The following is a 20,071-nucleotide window of genomic DNA, read 5'->3' on the forward strand; positions in this document are numbered from 1 at the left end:
CCTATTTTGACTAAACACACTTGATTTCTATAACAACACTTGTACACCGCTTGTATGTAACAGTCATAAGATCCCTATCAACTTGAAATATCGTCGGGTGCGAAACGTCAATCATTGTGCAATATCGTACCGTTACTAATAGAGCGAGACGAGGCACGAAAAAAGCTCACTTTCACTTGGCAAATTTGCATGAGTCGAAACAAGTGAGATATACTCGATTCTGCGTATAGCAGTGAGAGACAAACAAGCGCAAATATCCGTACTTGCAGCCCCATCATTGAAACTTGAATAAAACGAGATATAATCTTTGCAAGAGTGCTTCACACTTGTGCTATATATTCTCGAGTATTCCAGTCGCGGCATGTATACATACACACATTCGTGACTATTTTTGTTACAATCATCGCAGTAGTGGTTGTTTATCCATCAATAGAATCTTACATAAATATACCGAGATCTCCCGTGGCATAAAGGATTTTTCCATCCGCTCGTAAAGTGCACAGACTGCGAAATAAATGTGAAAAAAAGTGCACGTTTCGTAGTCATTATAAACGTCCTTGTCGTGATTATCGCGCGAGTAAGCGCGGCGGCGGCTGCGGCGTTGGCTGTCATCGCGCGCTCGTCAGGTAGGACTATCGTCGGGTGCGCGTGCGAGACCTCAAATGCGACCGCAATTCACATGTGTATGTACTGTACGTGTGCGGTCAACAATCGGTTACTATCGCTGCCTATGTGCTACTATGGAGAACAAAAAAAAAAAAAAAATAAGTGAATCACATGTGTATACGTGAAAGTACATAGGATCCACTACTGATACTGCGCATACAATGCAATGCCACTCACCGCGAAATTCACATATAGCAATAGTCCTCCTATACTGTACGCACGTACGTATGGATGTATACACATGCACACACAGTCTCAAAACGCAGGAACTCCGCTGGTTGACTCTCCCGCGTACAGCGGAGAGCCGTATGCGCGTAGAGAATCGCAACGTCCCGTGATTTTCCGATGATATTTAAGCGTAACTACGCGTACGTGTGTGTGCACGAGTGCAGTGCTGTGCACGTGTGTAACGCCAGTACAAAAATGTAAACGTAGATATATGTGCGCTATACGTATAAATACAGACGCATTTATATATCTTGCTCTATCTTTCTCTTTCTCGAGCTGCGAAGGTAAAAAGGTCTCGGGCGGCTTGCCGTTGTGCAGGACTTGTAGCGAGGACGACTCCGGCAGTAGCTACGACGACGACGACGACGACGAGTTTGTTTTCAAACGATTTTCCCACAGGGGCAAACATGGCAATGGGCGATAGATATGGAATACGAGAGCTACGCAGACGGCGCGCGGAAAGAAAGAATGAGTATATATGTATAGCGACAACGCTCGTTCTATGCTAGGAAATAAGGCAGAAGATACCATATAAACACGTACACTTGCCTATATACGCGGAGGCAGGCCACGCGCACTGGCAGTGCAGCTCGCAGACTAACGCGTCCACACGCACGCACACACTCTCGCGCGCGCCAACAGTTCCGCGAGAGATCCCGCTCTCGTTTGCGAGACTCGTATCGTAGTAATAGTAGCTGCAGCAGCAGAAGTCCCAGCTGGTTCTAGCCATATACGATATAATACAGCCGAGCACGGAAGAGCGGATCGCTCGGGAGAGTGCATTGCCGCCGTTCACATACGCTGCATACGACTTTGTTTATACGTCTGCATGTGTATGCTTAGTAGCATAGAGAACTTGACTGCGCGGGGACCTAGAGTATATATACCTCCTTTTCAATGCTACCATTGCATTCGTTGGAAAAGTAGAAAAAAGTAATAATAATAATCCCAGACCTGACTCTTGTATGTGAGATGAATGTTAAAACTATTAGTTTTCGTTTACATAATACGCGCACTGTTTTTACTTGTGCCTCTATTATTATACGTAACACGATGTTGAACGATAATTTCGTATAAAATTACACGAGTTAAATTGACGTGTGGCGTACGAGGAGCAGATTTTCGTAAAATCGATAGCCGACAACGTTTGTTGAGCTCTCGCAGCATTATAATGATTTCATGCAACTGTCTTTTCTCATTCTTACAATTCCTTCTTTTTTTAAGACGATGACTCCAAGTCTGTTTATTTATTGTAAATTCGTTTTTTTTACAAAGTTTTAAAGAAGCAGTCGGGGAATTTAAAAATAAATGACAATTTCTCGAGAGTGACGTTTGAATATTTTTTGAATTGTGAGGAGAGTTTCGATATAAAATGCTCAAACAGTGCACGTCCCAACACAGCGAAGCTCTGAAAAAATCCTAGTGCGGAAAATAACTTTAAAAAAGCCAGCTCTCGAGCGCATTGCATACATATATATCATATACGCGTCTCGATGGAAAAGCCGCGCGCTCTGCACTTGTGCTTGTTATAATAGATGTGCAGCAACCTAGATATGTACATCGACTTTGTTATACTTGGCTTTTAATATCTCATATTTTGCGACGACGATTCGCTGCTCCCCGTAAAACTTCTCTTCTATATTCACCTTCTTTCTCCGGCTTTTCTCGCTTATTTCACTTCTTCTACTGCAGTTCGCTGCTGCTTGTATAATATTTCTCATCGAGTTTCCCTTTTTATAACTTCGCTGGGCGACAAAAAAGACGCCGAGCGACTGCTGCTGCGCAAGACGAACGAAGTTGAAGAGTTTCAAGTTAAGAAAAGAAGGTAATATCGAGGCGAGACAACTTGTTGTGGCTACGGGACTGTTGTTCGCGATATTCCAGACCACTGGTCTCGCGCGCAACGCTCGTTTTTCCTTGACTGCTCCCTCTTTCTTTCTCACTTGCAGCAAGTACTGGTACTGACCAGCAAATAACACTATTATCGTTCGCATTTTATTTGGTTACACTCGTTTTATATTTATAAAAAAAATGAAATGATCGGAAAATATCATTTTCGGACTTTGACGTCTGCTGCCTCGAAAAGCCGATATCGTAAACTGCGAAAAAGTCTTTTTCACGCCTTTCTCGTGGCATCAGTTTTGTTATTTTAGTACATCACATAGTTCTTTAATTGATTCAAGCTGCTGAAAATATCGTATATTATCGTGTGTGTATGTGTGGGGTCAATGAATGTCATTGCCTGGCATGGGTATTGAGCGTGACATTCGCCAATTGAAGGGTCAAACGATGCTCACACATCTTGACACATATAGAATGTGTGAAATAAAAGACGTAACATTTTACAGTTGACAGGTGACATATTTTAAATTGACTTTCACTAAGACTCCGACACATTTCTAATTGTATTAAAGAACGAACGAAATTTCAGGCGAGCGAGACCGGGATCAATACAATAGACGAAGGTCAATTGCAGTCTGCTCGTTCAATTGTTGAAATTAAACTTTGAATTATTGCATGCCGCTTGTTGTGCGAACTTGGGGAATCCTGTAAATCGATTTTCTTACGTCGCTCGATTATCTAACTACTAAAGGTTTTCCGAGAAGAAGCACTTTTCAGACGCTTTCAAGAGAGCTTACAAGATTTCACATTTTCTCAATTTATCGGACTTTAATAATTTTATCCTCAGTATTCTTAGCTAAGATATATACAGAATACCGCGTGGTGGCAGTAGCAGCCGTTGGGTAAAATATTCCATGCAAAACACTGGATTTGAAGCTGAAAACACTGAAACTGTTACGCTCTCCGCAGAGAAAGATTGTCGACCTCACGCGAGTTTTCCCCATCTTAAAAACAAGAACCTGATTATAGTATCGACATAGTACTAACGAACCTTTCAGGAGGTGAGAATTCGGAATGCTTGCAATTCTGTATGTAGCACAAATTTACTTCAAAATTTTCGAACGAAACAAAAGTTGCTCGAAACGAGAGCTAGATTCTTTCTTTTCCGGATAGTGTACTACTACCTAAGATTTGAGGTGTTGCGCACGAGTGAAAATCCCGGGTGTAAGAAATTTTCAAGTTAGTGCTGGCAGCCGAGGGCAAAGGAGCAAAAAGCAAAGTCTGTCGCCTCATATGCGTGCGGTGTCCTCTTCCTTTTCAGTAGCAGCAGCAGTAGTAGCAGGAGCTCGCGTCTGAAGAATTTGAATCAGATTTGGGAGTTGTACAAAAGTCATGACTGGCGCGCGTACGAGCGTGAAGCTTTCAACGTGTGTGACGATTCGTGTGCGACTTTCGGGGCCAAGAAAAGAAGAAGCAAGATGCGCTTAACGGATTATCTACGTCTTGGAGCATATCTCGTTCTCTGCCGCGCGGCAAGCAACTGCACTTTTTTCAATGTAACTATATGGTGACACGCCGTGCAGATGTACGATGCGCAGTAATGTGTATACACGTGTATATACGTCTTAAAAAGGTGATGTTGTACGTGAACTAGACAGGTATAAGTGGAAGACAGAGAAAGAGAGATAAAATTCATTTTGTAAAGGCAATATGAACGTGCAGAGTGGCGCAGGTGAAAGAGAAGACTCTTTCTTTCTCCCTCTCGCTTTTTTTACGAAGGAGAGACTTGAAAAATTTATATCACATATGGAAGCGAGCTTTCTGAGCTTCCGCATGCTATACGTGGTAATGTCGGTGCGGTGCCGTTACTGCGTATGTGTGTTATGTGCATGTGTGTGGGCTTTAAGAGAAGAGAAATTGAAAAAGCTATTGGTGTAGAAGGGTATCTCGTTTGTAAGCTCGGAATGTTTTCCAAGGTTTATTTCGCGCGCGCGATTTTCCTCTCTCACTTTTTCCTCGCTGCGGTTACATTGTTCAACGCTTGCCAACATAAAATTGAAACATTATACTCCATCTCTGCTACATATATATTACGCGCTCGTCTGAGTCCTTTTAAAATACCCCTTTTACACAGTATACATAATTAAATCAATTACCTTTCAAATTTGGTCGATAATACTCACTGCCGCGGATTTAATGGCTTGACATCACGGGCACGAGAGCTTTTTCCCCCATCACTGCCCTCGTGCAAATATTTATTCAAGAAGAGCAGTAAACGCGCGACTGGAATATTTCGATCTTGAACTATACATAAATCCCCAATCTTTATGGCGAGGCAAAAAATGTCGCGCGCTCTTTCTCTTTCTCTCTTATACTCGGAGAGTCTTATCCGTGTGCGCGTGAAGCTGCAGCAGCAATACAAGTCGCCCAGCAGTCTACCTGTTCTCCTTTTCTCCGCGCTCTCTCTCTCTCTCTCTCTCTCTTACTCTGTATCTATGTGTCATACCGTCTGTTGCTTGCACGTGGCTGCTTATCCCCTCCTTTTCCCTTCAAGTCTCACACAGATTCATGTTTGCAGACACACACACGTACTCCGCACATGATACATACGTTCATGTATAGTCGAAGAACTCGTGTAAGTACGCAGCAGTATCGTTTCATGCTTTTACCGTATGCCTGGCGTGCATACATATATGCACGCGCGCAGACGAGATAAGCCATATATGCACGCGGAGACTCGGGGGGACTTGTTAGTTTTGCGAGGTGGTGATAAAAGGACGTTATAGTGTTTGAAGATTGCCGTCGCGTATTTGCGTGAATATAAGAGCATGTGCCATGTATCAGTATGTAGTATACCTGCGGCGATGCAAGTAGCATGGGATGATGTAATTTCCTCATATTTATAAGTCGATAGGAGATTAGAGCGAATTACTCGGCGTATAAATGGCGATAATGACGTTTTTTCCCTCTTCATCTCGCCAGTAGAGAGGTTGGCCTCTAATCGCTCTCGGGAATATGTTTACAAGCTGGTTTTCAAATCCATCCTTGTTAATTGAAATGAAAACTATACGTACGTCTGCAATGGCACGCCGCGCACATATCACCTCGACAAAAAACCTTAATACACTCGTTAATAATTTTCTGTCAGAGTATATATGTGACGGTCTGTAGTCACGCTGTAGTTTGCTGCGAGTCGAACGATAATATTTTCCATAACTTCTGGAATTTTGACGGGATTGAATCCCGTCTCGTGATAAGCTTGTACGTCAAAATCTTCGGTCTTACCAAAATCTTTCTTTCGTGATTTTTATCTTTTCGCAATTCCAAACTCGCAACATCTGCTCTCCCATTATATTTCATTAATACCATCAAGAGTAATAAACATCGATCATCAAAAAATTAAAATTCTACTCGCGATCTCTCGCGCATTGAATGAAAGTGTATGTGGGTGCGCGCGTGTGTGTTTGCCGAGCAGTTGTAGCATGTTTTGGCCTGACGTCGATTGCTAGTTGCAGCGCAGCACGTAGCCCAATTAGTTCTCGATGCACGTATTGTATCGAATTTTATCAGCGACAATAGCTGTTGATAGACTTCCAAATACCGCTATAGCGATGTTTTTCAACTTCAGAGCAAATATTGCTGCCGTATAGTGCGCGTACAATGTACGTAAAATATATTTACAATATAAATATATAACACAAACACTTACGCACAACTGAGCCTTTATAAAAATTAATACCGTTTGGTATATATATCCTTCTGTATACTGCTTACTTGTATGAACTGTGCACGTCCCACATATTCATATAAATGGCAGGCGCTTACGAGGGCACGCGGGAAGAGCAAGTATATACTAGAGCCGTACGCGCACACGACTCGGTAAACGATAATTGATGTCAATTAATTTCGATAGTAATTCGCCGTTGTCACTGTCCCCGCCACCGTCGATGACGACAACGACGTGCAGCAGTAGCACAAGCCCTTACGTATATATAGTACGTAGTATATGCGCACGATAGCAACATCTCGACAAAGACACACACGTATAATGACGTAAGCCAATCAACGCCCTAGAACTATAGTACGCCAGTCGAGTAACTTGCTGCAACTGCACATCCAACTTGCTGCCACTTGGCTGCTGCCATAGGCTATGAGACATGCAACTCGGCTATACCTGCGCGCATGCTGTCCACCTTTCACATAATATCTAACTTGCAACTCTACGTACGTACTGCAACTGTATTTTCGCATTTCGACTTAAATAGGCTAGAGATTCGCTTAAGCGTACACTGTGCAGCGCCGGTGTGACGTCTTCAAGTTTCGGCGTGTGACTGTGTATACGCGAATCTACATGCGTTATATGTAAACTCTATCGCCATTAGTGACTTTGGCACGAGTATTTCTACGGGAAATCTGGAAATATCATCCAGCATATCGAATTCGAACATGTTTCCCGAGTTACACGCATGCTTTTCATCGAAGCTCGCTCATACACATGCGCACCACCACCCACACTCATCCGCGCAGCAAACTCGGACTCGGTAAAACTTACTTTTTTCATTATCCGTACCTCGGCGCCGCGGCGATGCACACGTGTTTTTGCAGACAACACAGCAGCGCACACCGAGCGTACGTGAGAATTTTTCCCCGATTTAATTTTCTCCCGCGCATATCGACACGTACGGGCGTGCTGTCCACGCTTATAAGCTTGTATTATATATTATATACCCACGTTGTAATACACTACTTGCAGTCGATAACATCCGCAATCGACCGATCATTCCAAGTAACGAAGGACTTTTTCGCGGAAACTACATTTTCGCTTTGATAAATATTACATGTAGATAATGTAAAGATATAATAAGTTCAAAGATCGTTCGAAATTCTGCAAAAAATTTTATCATAATGAATAATAAAGCAAAGTAAAAATTTTGCTCGTGCCTTTTTACATTTGGATCATTGCACGCATTACGCGACGTCGTGCTCGGAGATCGTAACGCAACGCGAATATAATCGTGCGATTCTCCCCGAACGTATACATGTATTACATGCATTATATATAGAGTGAGAGGGACAGAGAGAGAGAGAGAGAGAGAGAGAGGGAACGAGATAGTCTTGGTGTATTATTAATATCACCGCACGGCAAGTGTACTATATGCTCGCGCGAGCACATACACACGAATACACGTACTCACGTACATATACGGTGGCTATTATAATATAATCTCTTCCAAGACACTCAGAAGAGCGCGCGATACTGTGTAGCCCTGCCTGCTCCTTATACACTCACGTGCATACGAACAAGATGCGATGTTCTAATAATAATGAATATACGTGAAAAAACGTTACTTTGTGTTTTATAATGTTAATGCTCTAGCATTACGCCTATTATACGATATGTAATTGTGCATTAGACGACGTAAATGCACATTTATATATACGTTATGCGTATAGCTTAAAGTCCTACATTAATCAAGATATTTCGAGACGTATATATATTAGTGATTGCTGTGTACCATAGATTTCATAGTCATGCTTTAGAATAGAGCAAAATTCGCATGTAACGTTACTTATTGCTCACTCGCAGAATATTAAGTTGTATCCTCTATAAGTGCGAATTCCCTCCTCGAAGGTCATAGCAAATTTGTTTCGTCAAACAAAACGTTGGAATTGTCGATTTATTTGAAAATTTTAGAGCTAAAGAATGAGCTTATACACGTACGCGCGTGTATGTGTGGGTGTGCTCTGAGCAGACATCATCAAATATATGAACATTCAGTGAGTGACCTCATTACGACGTTCGTAATGAATATATACACGTGTGCGTGTATGGGTGCCGTGCAGTAGTGATTAAAGTTGCACACACGGAAGAAGAAAAAAAAAATTATTCCAGAACTTCGCACGAGCGCGAGCTGCTGCTGCTGTTGTTGAGTGAATGAAGAATTTTCATCGACCATTTACTGGAAGAGAGTCGAGAGATAAATAGAGAGAATACGTATGTATGCGTGAACGTGTGCGTATATAAAGCTTATGCTGCTACGGCCGCTACTGCTTTAGAGACTGCTTATTCGCGTTCGTCTGCGCACTCGCGACTATATTTACTACTAGAAAATTCAGCAGTCTCACGGTAGGAGATTTATAAAAGCGTTGTTACTTGCATCTATACATGCATACATTTACACATAGACTCGCGCACATGAACGTAAGCACAAACATCAGCGCCAGATATATAAAGAGTACTGTCGGCCACTAGCGAGCGAGCGAACGAGCAAAAAGCAGAGATCCTTTTGATCCAAATGCGAGCTCGCATCGCGATGCTCCAAATATAATCCACGAAAAAAAGACATTAATTAATGCGTACGTGACAGGAAGCGCATATTTTTTCTTTAAAATATTATAACAATTTTCCTGAGATTAAATAACGATGACCGAGAAAAATAAAGCTCGTTTTAAAAAGAAGCAGGTCAAACGTATACCTAAACATACACACACGATCATCTGCATTTATGCAGGCGAGTATAGGCCGAATGCTGCTTGCAAACAGCGCAGCGTCTCGCGAATGTGGAAATTCCTTTTTTTCTTCTTCTTCCTTTCGAACTTGAGGAAAAATATTTATACACGCAAGGGATCCGTCATTCTTTTATTGAACGTGAGTGCTGGAGTTACATTATATACACGTTAAATTACTTTTACCAAGCGAACACTCTCACGTATACACGCAGGAAAGCTCGAAAAGATAATATTTGTGTGAGATTGCATACTTTACTTTTGACACATCGCGCGTGCTACGATGAAAAAAATAGTAAAAATTCAAAAAGAGAATTTTTTTCAAATTCAGCATAGAAACACAATCGTACTTTTTACACCCTAAAAAACGTGTACGTAGCTTTTTGATCTTCGCTTTGTCGTATTTCGTCGATGTATAATACGCAATGCCTATGGCATCATTTTTCAACTAGATAACCTCTCAATAAAGTGCTAACATTATGTACAAATTATTGAACAATCCGTGAAAGTAGAATTAGTTAATTATTTTCAGATTTTATTATTATTATTTTTTATGTTGCTTCTTTTTGTAACTTTGCTGCTACATATATTTCGTGTACTTGTCATCTCTAAAAGACGTACCCACGAGCATACAAAAGTAAGAAACAGAGAAAGAGAGAGAGAGAGAGAGAAGAAAGGAGAGGAGCAGCAGCCTACTTAACCAAAACGAGAGTTGCATCAGAGCCTCAGCACCTGCATTATTATTATACGTATAGGAGGAAAAAACTGCGTTGTGCGCGGTAGGTCGAGACTGATCTCCACTTGATACATACGTGTGTTCGGTATATTACATATTATAAGAGAAAAAGGAAGAAAGCCGGTACTTGCCGTTAAATATGCTCGCAGATATTTGATTGCCAAGCCGCATTCATATATACTTTTTCATACTTTACGTACGACCTTCGATAGACAAGCTTCTCTTGACTCTCAAAATGATAAACTTTATTCGTCGATTCGCATTGAATCTGATTATAGCCTCTCGATGCATAATTTATATAAATACCGATACAGTCGTGCACGCGTTAAAATAACTACAAAAAAATAGCGTTACGATCAGTGGTTAAAGAGCCGAAGAATGTCTCTCTGCGCGTCTATTATACGGTCGAATGAAACCAAACGCCACCCGTGCCATAAATATTATTTTAATCGAAGCGACGATAAGAGAGAAAGGAAAACCGATCTCTCGTGCACACCCGTGCATTGATCTATCTCAGAAGTCAGTCTCATCCATTGAGAAAGAGAGAAAGAGAAAGAGAGAGAGAGAAATATATTGATGAGAGCCGTTCAATGAGACTTTGCTCAGCATACCACAAGCAATTCATATTATACACACTCGCACACATTGTTCTAATGCAGCATGAGAGCGCAGTTCGTAAAAGTGCAAAGCAGCTTTATGTATGCACACTTCTCATTGAAGATATACATTATTATTGATAATATTAATCATACAACTACATACCTTTGCTTATCTTTCAGTACGATTTAGCCATAGATCTTTTGGCAAATTTCGAGCTCGTATCTTTTTTTATTCATCGTCCACTTAGTGATTCGCTATAAATACTTCAAAGTTCTGAAGCGCATATAATTCATACGCTATTTATGAGCGGGTAGTAGGTTATAAACCATGCTTCGAGCTTCATCGTCTTCAATTTTACCAGTATCTAGCAACCAAGCACTTGCTCTTTGAAACATTGAGTTCGACTCATTTTATCGTTTCTGCATGTTCATAATCATACGCAACGCACCCGTTAGAGAGAGAGAGAGAGAGAGACAGAGAGAGAGAGAGAGAGAGAGAGAGATCTTCAACTTGCATTAGCATTTCGATTTGAAGGGAAATTGGTGCGTAGTGCTATACACCGACTTGATTCGCTACGATGTTGCCAGTCTATTAAGCTCTTGCGTACATGTATACCTATTTGTGTGAATTTACAGAGATTTACAGTGGAAACATCGAGATTCATTTGTTAGATCTACGCATAATGCAGGCTTAAAAATTTACTCTCTGACCATCAAAGCTCGTCGTTTCTTTTAAGCTTAACATCAATATTATTGAGTATTTATCATAAAAAGCTCGTTGAAACAGTCCTGATTGACTTGTATTCTGTTACAATGAGCTTTTAAATAAATTAATACCATACACACTTATAAAACTTATACTTTGTGTTGCAGGAAACCACTTTGCAGTGTGGGACTAGATTTTCACAGTCGGCTTTTTCGTAAAAAATAAAAGGTACGATAACGTTTTCTTACTCTACCCTGTTTTCAGACAGAAGTTGGTAAAAAAAGCAAGAAAATCAATGAAAAATATGTTCGTTTCAATTACGGTCGAAGAGGCAAACAATTCGCCTAAATTTTTTTTTTCAAATTTAAACGGCCAGTGCAGTTTCATATCTATATAATATTCTTATGTATTTTACCTATAACAATTCAAACGGGTAGAAAGATATTTCCAAGTTAATGTGCAACGATGAAGTGCATTAGAGCGCGCTGCATCGGGGAAATCTGAAAAAATAGCTGGTATTGGAATTTGGTACAAGCGAATAGGTGAGCACAAATAAAAAGTTCCCTTTACAACGTGGCATTGTCGTAACAATGTTCTCAAACCACTCAAAATTGGCACCTATTGATGTAGATTTGCGCAACACAAACTCACTCGCGCGCCTCAAAACGTTAAAACAAAAAGCTTCGTGCTTGTAAGAGAAAAAAAAACGTTCTACTGGTCCGTATAGAAGAGCGCTTTTCTCCGGAGTTTATATACCATTTATCTGTATCAATTGCATGCGTTTGTATATATCTGTGCTTTTGTCATTCTTCTTTATTTCCATAGCAAAAAATCGTAAAAGTAGAATTATTATCTGATATAATCAAGTGCTAGCCACGTCGTTCCGCACTACTGTCTCGCTCGAACTTTTTCCAACCTTCTTCTATTTACTCGCGTTTGTTGTGAGAGCGACAAAACAATAACTGGCCTATCAATGCGCAATAAAACCCGCGCTAATGGTCGAGTTTATGCGTTTTTATCTTCGTTTTTCGAGACATCGCAAATTCTTTTTTCTTGCTTTCTCACTCTCCTTTACCGCATAAGCTTTTTTTTATTGGAAGTATGCACGCACTGTATTTCCTTCCTGGTATTACCATGCAAAGATAGCTGTTCATCAGTATTTCCAATGTTATAATAAGTCGAGCCGCACAAGCATGGCATACAACTTTCATATGTTCGTTTAAAATTAATTTAGAAACTAATGCGAGCTCGATGAAGCATATATTTTTTTAGTTGTTTAATTCACTAACTCACCCTAACTTATTTACCTTATCATTTAAAAGTTGGCTCGTTCGTTGCAAAACTGAAACTGGAAAGCTCTCATTCACTATGCATGCCACACGAATTGGCACTAATTAATTCTCTTCTCATCTCTTTCACTCTCGCTACTACTCGCTAAATTTGGGATGTGTGTACGCCGGAGATATATAGACGACGCCGCAGCGACGACGCTGCGTTGCTCAATTTCAGTCGCAACACAATCATCGGAGGAGCCTCTTCTTACTAGCATCGACGGCTGCTGCTGCTGCTGCTGATGCACAAGCCACACGCGTGACACACACGCGCAGCACAAACTTCTCTACTTTATGCTATATACTCTATACCCAATTGCACACGCACACGTGTTAAACAAAGTTCGCTCAGACCAACAAATACAATAAATGCTGCTTTGAAAACAAAGTCTCGGTGCGCAACGTTTCCGTATCGCAGCTATACAGTGCACGCACACACGCCGGCTTATGTATACGAAATATTAGGATTTGTCCATGGGCAAATTATGCATTTATATTGACTGAATGAGATGGGAAGAGAGAGAAAAAGCAAGAGACGAGAGAGGAAGGCAGTACGCATCGTTGGCTCTATGTCTATGCATATATGTGCGTGCCATTTTGCGATGTGCGAGACAGCCAATGCCAGATTCAAATGGTAATGTTGCATCCGACCGTGAAAACTAAGCGCCGCGCGGTCAATCGAGCTTATACCAATATATGTATATATACCTACTTACGTATGTAAACGAAAGTTATTGCAGCAGCTCCGCCATGTCGCGCCGAGTCGGTGTGCCCCTACATTTACACAGTGTGCAGTGCTGTATTGCCCGAGTATCGATCGCGAATGCAAAATTTCCTGCTTACATCGACGATTTCGATGCAACAGCGGTGGCAGTGGCAGCTGCCTCTGGCTCTATATACCTGCCTGCTGCTGCTGTATACGCGGAACTTTTTTTTCAACTAAAACTCTCTCGCTCTCGGTGATCGAGCAATGCGTCGTCGACGGATTTTTTGTCTTTCAAGGTTACCTTTTATGTGCCATTGCAGGCGATTTTTTCAATGCCTGTCTGCACGCCTGATTTTTTTTTTATCATTTACATTTGAAGTTTCACGGTTTTCGAATTCGAATTTCGCAGTTGAACACGCGTGCCCGCCTGCTGCCGAATTGTTTCATTCAGCTGCCTGGAAATTTTAAGCGTTCGCATTATACGGAGAGAAGCCCGAAGAATTAATTCGTATATCGCAAGGTGCGTACAGTCTGCGATGTAGAGTGGAAAATGGCATTTATAAATCATGCGAATGTGTTATCAAGTATAAGCTTGCGCTGAAACGAGGGGCTTGATTAATGCGCGTGCGAAGCTCGTCGATATGAAGTCTTGCCGATCGACACGAGTGGCTAGAAAAGTAACCCCCATTTACTGAATCTCGAACAATTCAACTAAAAGCGCTGTAAATTACGTGAAAAAATCTTGAATAAAAGCGCTAAAGTGTGTTATAGTGTTTGCACGTGTAAGGCTCGACGACGTGGTGGATATATATTTCGCGCGCTTTTATTCTATTTCTATCTTATAGCGGGAAAATCAAAAATAAACGCATGTATTTCCAAATTAGATTGATTAGATTGACAAAACTATCCAATTATTACGAAAAATTTCCAAGTGTTTCGGGTCACGATAGAGATACAATGCAGAAAATGACGGTCATAAGTTTATGCTTAAAAATATTTTTACGCTGCGTATAATGCAATCAAGTACAAAAACTATTGATATAAATTGTGTATATCGTCGCTTGTAAAGTTCATAAGTATACATACCTATGTGCGTGCAAAACAGGTTCGGTCGCGTACCTATCCGCGCGATTGAGTTATTAAAAGTAAAATTTAATTAAGTTGTACGCGTTATATATAAACGTCGTGTACAGTAGCAGATCAGCTTTTCCAAATCAATTACTTTTGGTATATAATAATAACGATGTTATATTACGTATTGACGAGTCTTGTTACGCACGGACATGCACGAACGTAGGCACAAGCGCATGCCCGTATATTATATGCATAAAGAATCGATAAAATACTCGAGCTCATTGATTTTACTAATAATAATTTACAATTCGATTAAATACAAAGTCCAAACTCGTTGTCGCGATAGATATTAATATTCATGAGTCGTGAGAGAGTAAAAGCAGAGTAGAGAGAGAACCAGTGGTCGTTAGCAGATGTGAGATGCACGCATGCTTTTTCCCGAAATAATATTATTCGATGCAGAAATTTCGGATATGCGCATATTTAAGATATTGAGATAGATACACAGACACGGCATATATACAGGCGCGCTCGCTCGTTCGGTTCGCTCGCAAGCAGAAATATACGATAAAAAAATGTACGCGTTTGTGTAACCCCGATGCGAATATCGCCGCCTCGCATACACACATACACACATGCACGCACAGCACATATGTATCGGTCCACTTTTATTTTTATAATTATAATATAGGAAAAGAAAAAAAATTATTTATCCAGCGCGAGCGAAGCAAGCTGCACAAATATAAATGCGCGCGCGGGATGCATGCATGCATGTGTAGTGCCAGCCAGCCAGTCAGCCAGCATGGAGGCAGTAACGAATCTATTATATGGCCTGACAGCTGTCTTCGAAATGAGTCGAAAAATCTTTCGAGTTTTGTGCACAAACATATATTTTGCGTGCGAGTTTACATCGCGTACCCAAGTCCAGCGGTAAAATGTTGCCGTCAGTAACGAGCAGTGTGTGAATGTGTGCGCTGCGCCGTGTATAGGAGATATTGAAAGCATTTCAAATAGCGTTCGTATCGAGATCGATCTGCATCGATTTGATTTTAACCTCGCGAAACACTTGTAATATTGAAAAAAAAATTATCAATTCCGGTAGCACATGCTGGGTCGCGTACATTCACACGGTCACACGCACACTTGCAGCAGTGGGTCGTACGTTGTTGTATTATAATATGTACCCACACACATCGCACAAAAAATGCCACACGTACAATTTGGCATACTTTTAAAATTCTCGCTACCGCACGGAATAATCCATGCGCGCCTGCCGAGCAACAACAATAACAACGCGACGCTGACGACGACGATGACGGCCAAGATGCAGACGAAATTTCGCCGCCTCGATTCTCTCTCGCGCTGCCTGGAAAAATATAAAGCGTTGCTATAAGACAGAATTTCGCACGTTCTAGATAACCGTCCTGACACATACGCGCGCTCGGTGGCACATACACATGCACACGCTAGTCGAGCAGCGGGGATTTATCAGTACTGCCAATCAAGCATCGGTGCATGTGTGTATGTGTATACGTATTCGTATATATGCGTGTAAGTTATTTGTCATTATCAAAGCTCGAGCAGAGAGAAAGCCAGAGTCATTCATATTACAAACGCACACAGACACACGCATCATACACAAACGTGCATTGCACACACAAGCGTAATGAAACAGTTATAATATGTATTTATAATATCGCAGCTTATCATCTTTAAAAATATGCTCGTGCTCTGATTGATGATCGAATGAGCGAGCGAGAGAAACAATTTGCATTATCTCGAGAACGTAACGTTTTCCTCGGCGCTCGGGTGCTCTCTGCTCTCACTTTGCAAGAGAGCCAATATTTTGCAGCTTTACTATATAAACTCGAGCCAGAGGGGGCAACTTCGATGAATGGGAGAGAAAAATTCAACAAGCGTGGCAAGCGTGTCGGACGTTGTACTTCGCTACGCTCTCATATACTGACGAAGTGCCAATAAACGCGACAGAAAAAGGCGAAATATTATACATTAGTACAAGTGTAAGTAAGTAAGTAAGTAAGTAAGTACAAGTAGAGGACTCACCATAGTCGGGACGAAGGACAGCTTGGATGGCTTGTTCGTTTTTCTTGCTCCTGATAACCGGCTCGCCAAGTATCGTGAAGTTTCTCGGTCCCACGCGGTTCACAAACACAAGATACACTTTACCGCGCTTGATGTTGGCACGCACCATACCGTCGTCGCCGTTGCTGCTGCCGCTTCCAACAGCGGCCATCGCGTCGAGTATGTTAAGAGTACCACTATTACTAGTGCGCAAATTATGCGCCACCCCCTGGCCCATGGACGTCGTCAACGTCGTTGGCAAGGCCGTCGTCGCACTGTTTACCGATTGACACAGACCGGACTTGCCGCCGCCACCTCCGCTTTTGTCTCGAAAGTGTAGCCTCACGCTGTCGTTCGTCTGGAGCGGCATGAAGCCGGCCTGGCTCTTGTACACCCGCTTGACTTCGAAAGTCACGGCGTAATTGGAGCCGGGCTTACGAAGCGACGACATGCTGCGGGCCTTGCCCTCGAAAACCGTGGGGGCCAGGTAGGCTCGATTACCCACGTCCATGTCAGGGCACCAGTTGCGCCCTCGGCACGTGCCGCGCAGGCGACATCGGCGTCGCTGCTCCCTCGCCGATTCCGAGCGAGTTCGGTTGTTGTTGCGAGCTTTTGGTTGCTGTGATGGCTGCTGCTGCTGCTGCTGCTGCTGCGGCGACGACTTTCCAGCCGAGACCTGCTGCATCGAGCGTCTGTACCGCTCCATATCCAGATTCATTTGCTGCTGTTGCTGCTTAGCTGCACGATCCAGCGGCGGTTTGGCGACGCTTCTGCGACTTCTCGACCAATCGCTGCCGACAAGGTCACGCAGTCCGAAAATCATCGAGCGTCCGTAATAATCGAGGTTGGACTTGCCGTCGTCGATGGTCGTCAATGTCAAGGGTTTACTGCTGCTGCTGCTGCTGCTGGTCTTTTGAGTTGGTGAAGTAGCCTGGATCGAATCAGGCTCGATGGTAGCCGCAGCCAGTAGTGCGGCCGTTAGCAGCAGCAACAAAGACGACGACCACATGTCGTCTCGTGCGGCCAGCCGCCTAACCGCCCTACCTCGCACTGTGCCGATCCGCCCTGAGGATCGGCGATCGAATTTTTTTAAATTCACTTTTTTTCACACTAAAACCGCACTAAAATTATTATTTGAACACTGTTAAACTTTTTCACTTGTCCACACTGTGCGTACCACTCGTCACATGTATCTCGATCGTTTGAGCTTTAAAATTTTTATTCGCGAGTCGCTACTTTTGACGTGTTTATGCAATGTAATGTTGTGTAATGCGCATGTCTCTCTGTGTCCTAAGAATTATCGCGACGCAGCCGAGAGCGAATCGGCAGGACTCTGCGGGCTCGAGCAGCAGCCGGTCTCCGCCGCATCTTGCCTATCCGCAGCACGCGGAGGCTTCACCGAGCCTCTCGCCCAAGCCTACAGAGAAGAATAGCTGCCAAAAGCTGCTGCGTGTGGCTTGCTCAATGGTCCGGTATTACGGCTTTAGCCCATCTGTCGCGTAGAAGCCGGAGACGCAAACTTGCGACGAGAAGGAGAGCAGCAGGAGTAGTGGCACGGGCCAGCCTCGAGGCCATTAATTACCGGCACGAATACGACTCCGCTGCTGATTGCTCGCAAGTGGTATCGGCTCAAATATCTGCTGCTGATGCTGTCGCTGTTGCAGCCAGGTGACTACTTTGTCGTCGTCGTCGTCGTCGCTCTTGACACTGGCTCGAAGAAGCTCGATGATGCAGCGAGGATGGATGAACAGCTCGGGAAAACTGATCGTCGTTGTTCTCGTCGTTGTCGTGTCGGTCCTAGCCTTGCAGTGAGCAGCAACGAGCGCTCGCTCTGCTAGCATCATGTGTCTTCTTCGTTTTGCTTCCCTCTAAAAAGTTAGAGCCTTCTCGCATAGAGCGGCCAACTCGGTTCCTGAGAGTGTTGCGAGTGTCCGCGTGTGTGTCAATGTACAAGTGTGTATGTGCGCGCGTGCGTGTGTGTGCGTGAGGTAATGTATGTGTGAGTGAGAGAAAGAGAAAGACACTGTTGTCCCCCTTTTTAAGAATGCACGCGACACAAGCAGCCGCAGCCGACCGATAACAATACTCTTTCTCGCGCGCGCACTCTCGGACTCTACGCGCTTCCTCCGCAGATTCGCTTCTCACGCAGCAGCGGCGGTGGCGGCGGTCCCTCTTTCAAGGCCTATATTATGCTCCTTGCAATAAGGCCCACCTATGACGCACATGTGCGTGTGTAAGTGAGTACGTTTGTCTGTATGGAAAGAGAGCGAGAGAGAAAAGAGAGAAAGAAGAGTACGTGCATGTACGCGTGTGTGGGATTGCAGCGACATACACACACACTCACACATATAAACACTACCACCACTTGAAATACTGTTGTTGTCGTCGTTGCTTCTGCTCCTCTTGTCGGTGCACTTTAATAATCAACATTGCTCACTCTGATGTATATCTCGCGAACACTTAGCACACCGAAAGTCGCGCACAGCCTCGGCTGATCGTGTATTTCTCGCATGAGCCTTGCTCGCTTGATGTCACTCTTACTCTACTGCTACTACTACTACTACTACTACTATTACTGCACGTGCCCCGTCTGCTGACACTGTTACTGCAGACCACCATCACACTCCACCGTAAAGCATAACATACTTGTAACAACTGCTGTTGCTGCCGCTATTTAAATGGCTCGTGCACTCGCTCACTTTTCCACCTTACACTTTGATAATACGGAATATATACATAACACTTATTATTACAAAAGCACACGGCAGCACACTTACACAGAGACAGACTAGCGCACGTGTCTCAGGGCAGCACGATAGCTTTTCGCACAGCTTACGAGCCGCGTACGTATATTTACGTACAGATATACGTAATCCGTTTGATCTTCGTTCGTTGCACACTTTTTGTTATTGCTTTTTCTTTGCTGCTGCACACTTCACACTTTTTCTCTCTCTCGGCTTCTTCTTTCGGGCCTGTGTATATTTTTATACTCGAGACTCGCACACTTGTATAAATAGAGAAAAGAGACAATCGTTACGATATATACAGCATTTCAGTCAGAGCACTGGTCTCACTATTTTTCGGCAATTTTCCTCGACTTAACGAATTCGAATTTCAAGCATCATTTCCAACTATTTCGTACATGTTCCTGGCTTTCTCGGCAATATGTGCTTTTTTTAATTCCGTTCGTGTTCTCGTTCGGTCTGAAAAAAGCTCTCCAAGTTGCTCGAAGATCGGTCGCTGCTACTGCTACTGCTGCTGATTTCTACTCTTTCTCTCTCGTCTTTGCATGAACGTCTCTCGAAAAGAAACGAGCAAAAAAAACGGAGCTCTCCGTAAGGGAGTAAGATTTATATATAGAGCGTAAAACACGTATGTATTCGCGTACACTGGGTATGTGCACGTTATATCTATATCTATAAACACACGACGACGAGTGTGGATCTCTCGCGTGACATATATATGTATACACACGCACGGTATATAAGAGCGCGCGCGGCGGTTCAAATTAGACTGAGGCGCGAGTCTCGCGAATGGCTGAGAGCCGTGTCGTCGTGCGCCGGCCGCGCCGGCAGCGCCTCCGTCCTCGGCTGG

At 43.1% G+C, this 20,071-nt stretch overlaps 1 protein-coding gene across 2 annotated transcripts in view; it reads right to left on the bottom strand.

Annotated features, from left to right (window-relative positions):
- The window catches only part of LOC106651818 (protein vein), a 189,406-nt gene extending 170,085 nt beyond the window's left edge, over positions 1-19,321 (bottom strand). For both annotated transcript variants that reach the window (XM_023460076.1, XM_023460075.1), the window contains exon 1: positions 16,460-19,321. In XM_023460076.1, the coding sequence (XP_023315844.1) occupies positions 16,460-17,486 (1,027 nt within the window). In that variant the 5' untranslated portion in view covers positions 17,487-19,321. The remainder of the gene's footprint in view (positions 1-16,459) is intronic.
- Positions 19,322-20,071: the final 750 nt, after the last annotated feature.

This window comes from Trichogramma pretiosum, unplaced genomic scaffold, assembly GCF_000599845.2.
Source record: "Trichogramma pretiosum strain Unisexual culture from Peru unplaced genomic scaffold, Tpre_2.0 scaffold42, whole genome shotgun sequence".
In the NCBI taxonomy this organism is placed as follows: Eukaryota; Metazoa; Arthropoda; class Insecta; order Hymenoptera; family Trichogrammatidae; genus Trichogramma; species Trichogramma pretiosum.